General features: G+C 35.2%; 1 protein-coding gene across 1 annotated transcript; it reads right to left on the reverse strand.

Moving 5' to 3' along the window:
• Positions 1-457: 457 nt before the first annotated feature.
• LOC107882750 (fatty acid synthase) lies at positions 458-1,611 on the reverse strand. Its single transcript, XM_016801588.1, has 4 exons — positions 1,397-1,611; positions 1,145-1,334; positions 851-1,080; positions 458-781 (listed from the first exon to the last, which is right to left on the reverse strand). Exons 1-4 carry the CDS (start codon positions 1,580-1,582, stop codon positions 473-475), a joined length of 915 nt encoding a protein of 304 aa, XP_016657077.1. The 5' UTR covers positions 1,583-1,611; the 3' UTR covers positions 458-472.
• Between the last annotated feature and the right edge of the window lie 6 nt (positions 1,612-1,617).

Here is a 1,617-nt window from a genome sequence, read left to right on the forward strand (position 1 = left end):
AAAACTATTTTTAATCACTAATCCCCTTGCTGTATGAAATACTTTCTCCCAGTGACCGAATGTCTAATCAGTACAAACTACTAATTGGCAATTTTCAATAAAACTTTTATCTGTTTTGAGTTTTGTTAGAAAAATACATGAGATACATTGAATAAACCTGTCTTCCGAGATTACAAGAAAATAGTGGTAGGCATTAACAAATAATGACCAAGTACTCAAGTGAATATCTTAATAAATCATTTAAGTAGCGCGCTACATTTAAACAATATCGTTAGAAATGGCACACTACATTTAAACAAAAGTAGCTTTAGCGATAGCGAGCTACTTTTTGGGGGGAGTAGAAGTACCGTTAGCGTGCTACAAAAAAAACAATAGCGTCCCGACCACTGGTAATTTCTATAGAATAACTTGGGTATAGTTTACAAAATATTATTTATTTATTTTGTATATACATATTATGGTGAACAATAACTCACTTTCCTATAGAAGTAAGTAGGAATCGAACCGAATCTCCATACATTCTTTTCGTCAATGAAATATTGGTTACCATTTCAGGTAATGCTCTTTCTATAATTGCTTGAAGAAGGCCATGAGGAGCAATTTCAATTGTAATCGCGTCTTTTGGTATGTGATTTAAAACGTCCTCGAATAACACACTACTCAATAGATTGTTTGTATGATATTCTGGAGAAGAATATTTTGCGAGGTCAGACTCCCATTCAGTTTCTGGCAACGAACTACTAAGCCATTTAGACGACCTTTTCTTTGGTACTTTGATCACCTATAAAAAAAAAATATATGGATTAAGTTGGAATGAAAATAATATAATTAATTTAATTGCTGAACAAACATCTTTTAAATATTTAAGTAGAGTCGGACCAGCGGATTGAATATATCTACTGTGAAACGCTATGCCACCAACGTTAACGGATTTTGCGAAGACACCTTCGGATTTTAGTTGTGACACGAACTCTTTGATGCTTTCAACTGGACCCGATATTGTGCAACTAGTGGCACTATTACGACAAGCGACGTCGATGTCATTGGGAAGTCTGTCTTTGATTTGGTCATATCCAAGTCCTAAACAAAAAGTTCAAATAAAAAATAAACCAAATATACTTTAATGGTATATTGTGGATATTACCAATGGCGGCCATCATGCCAGGAATAACGTCTGTTTCTAGAGTAGCTTGACCTCTGGCGTAAGAAGCTAATAGCATTTCTTCAGCCGTAAAACAACCATCAGCGTAAGCACATCCCAATTCTCCGAGCGAGTGGCCTATGATTCCATCGGGTGTTATGTCTAATGCTCTCAACACTTCTACTAGTCCAATCTAAAAAATATGAATATTTATAGTTCTTTTCTAAACGTAGTTGAATCGACCCAGATACAAACCTGAACCGCAGCGATACCGACAAATGAATTGAGAATGTTGTCAAAAAGTTTTGGATTTTGACTGGTCAAAATATTCTTAATATCAACGCCTTTTGGTTTTAGTATAACATCACATTTGTTTATAGCGTCAGCAAAAACTGGAACTTTCATAAGATCTGTACCCATTCCTTGCCATTGTGATCCCATACCAGAGAATATAAACCATACCGGACGTTTCAAAG

The sequence above is a fragment of the Acyrthosiphon pisum genome, chromosome A1 (genome assembly GCF_005508785.2).
Source record: "Acyrthosiphon pisum isolate AL4f chromosome A1, pea_aphid_22Mar2018_4r6ur, whole genome shotgun sequence".
Taxonomy (NCBI): domain Eukaryota; kingdom Metazoa; phylum Arthropoda; class Insecta; order Hemiptera; family Aphididae; genus Acyrthosiphon; species Acyrthosiphon pisum.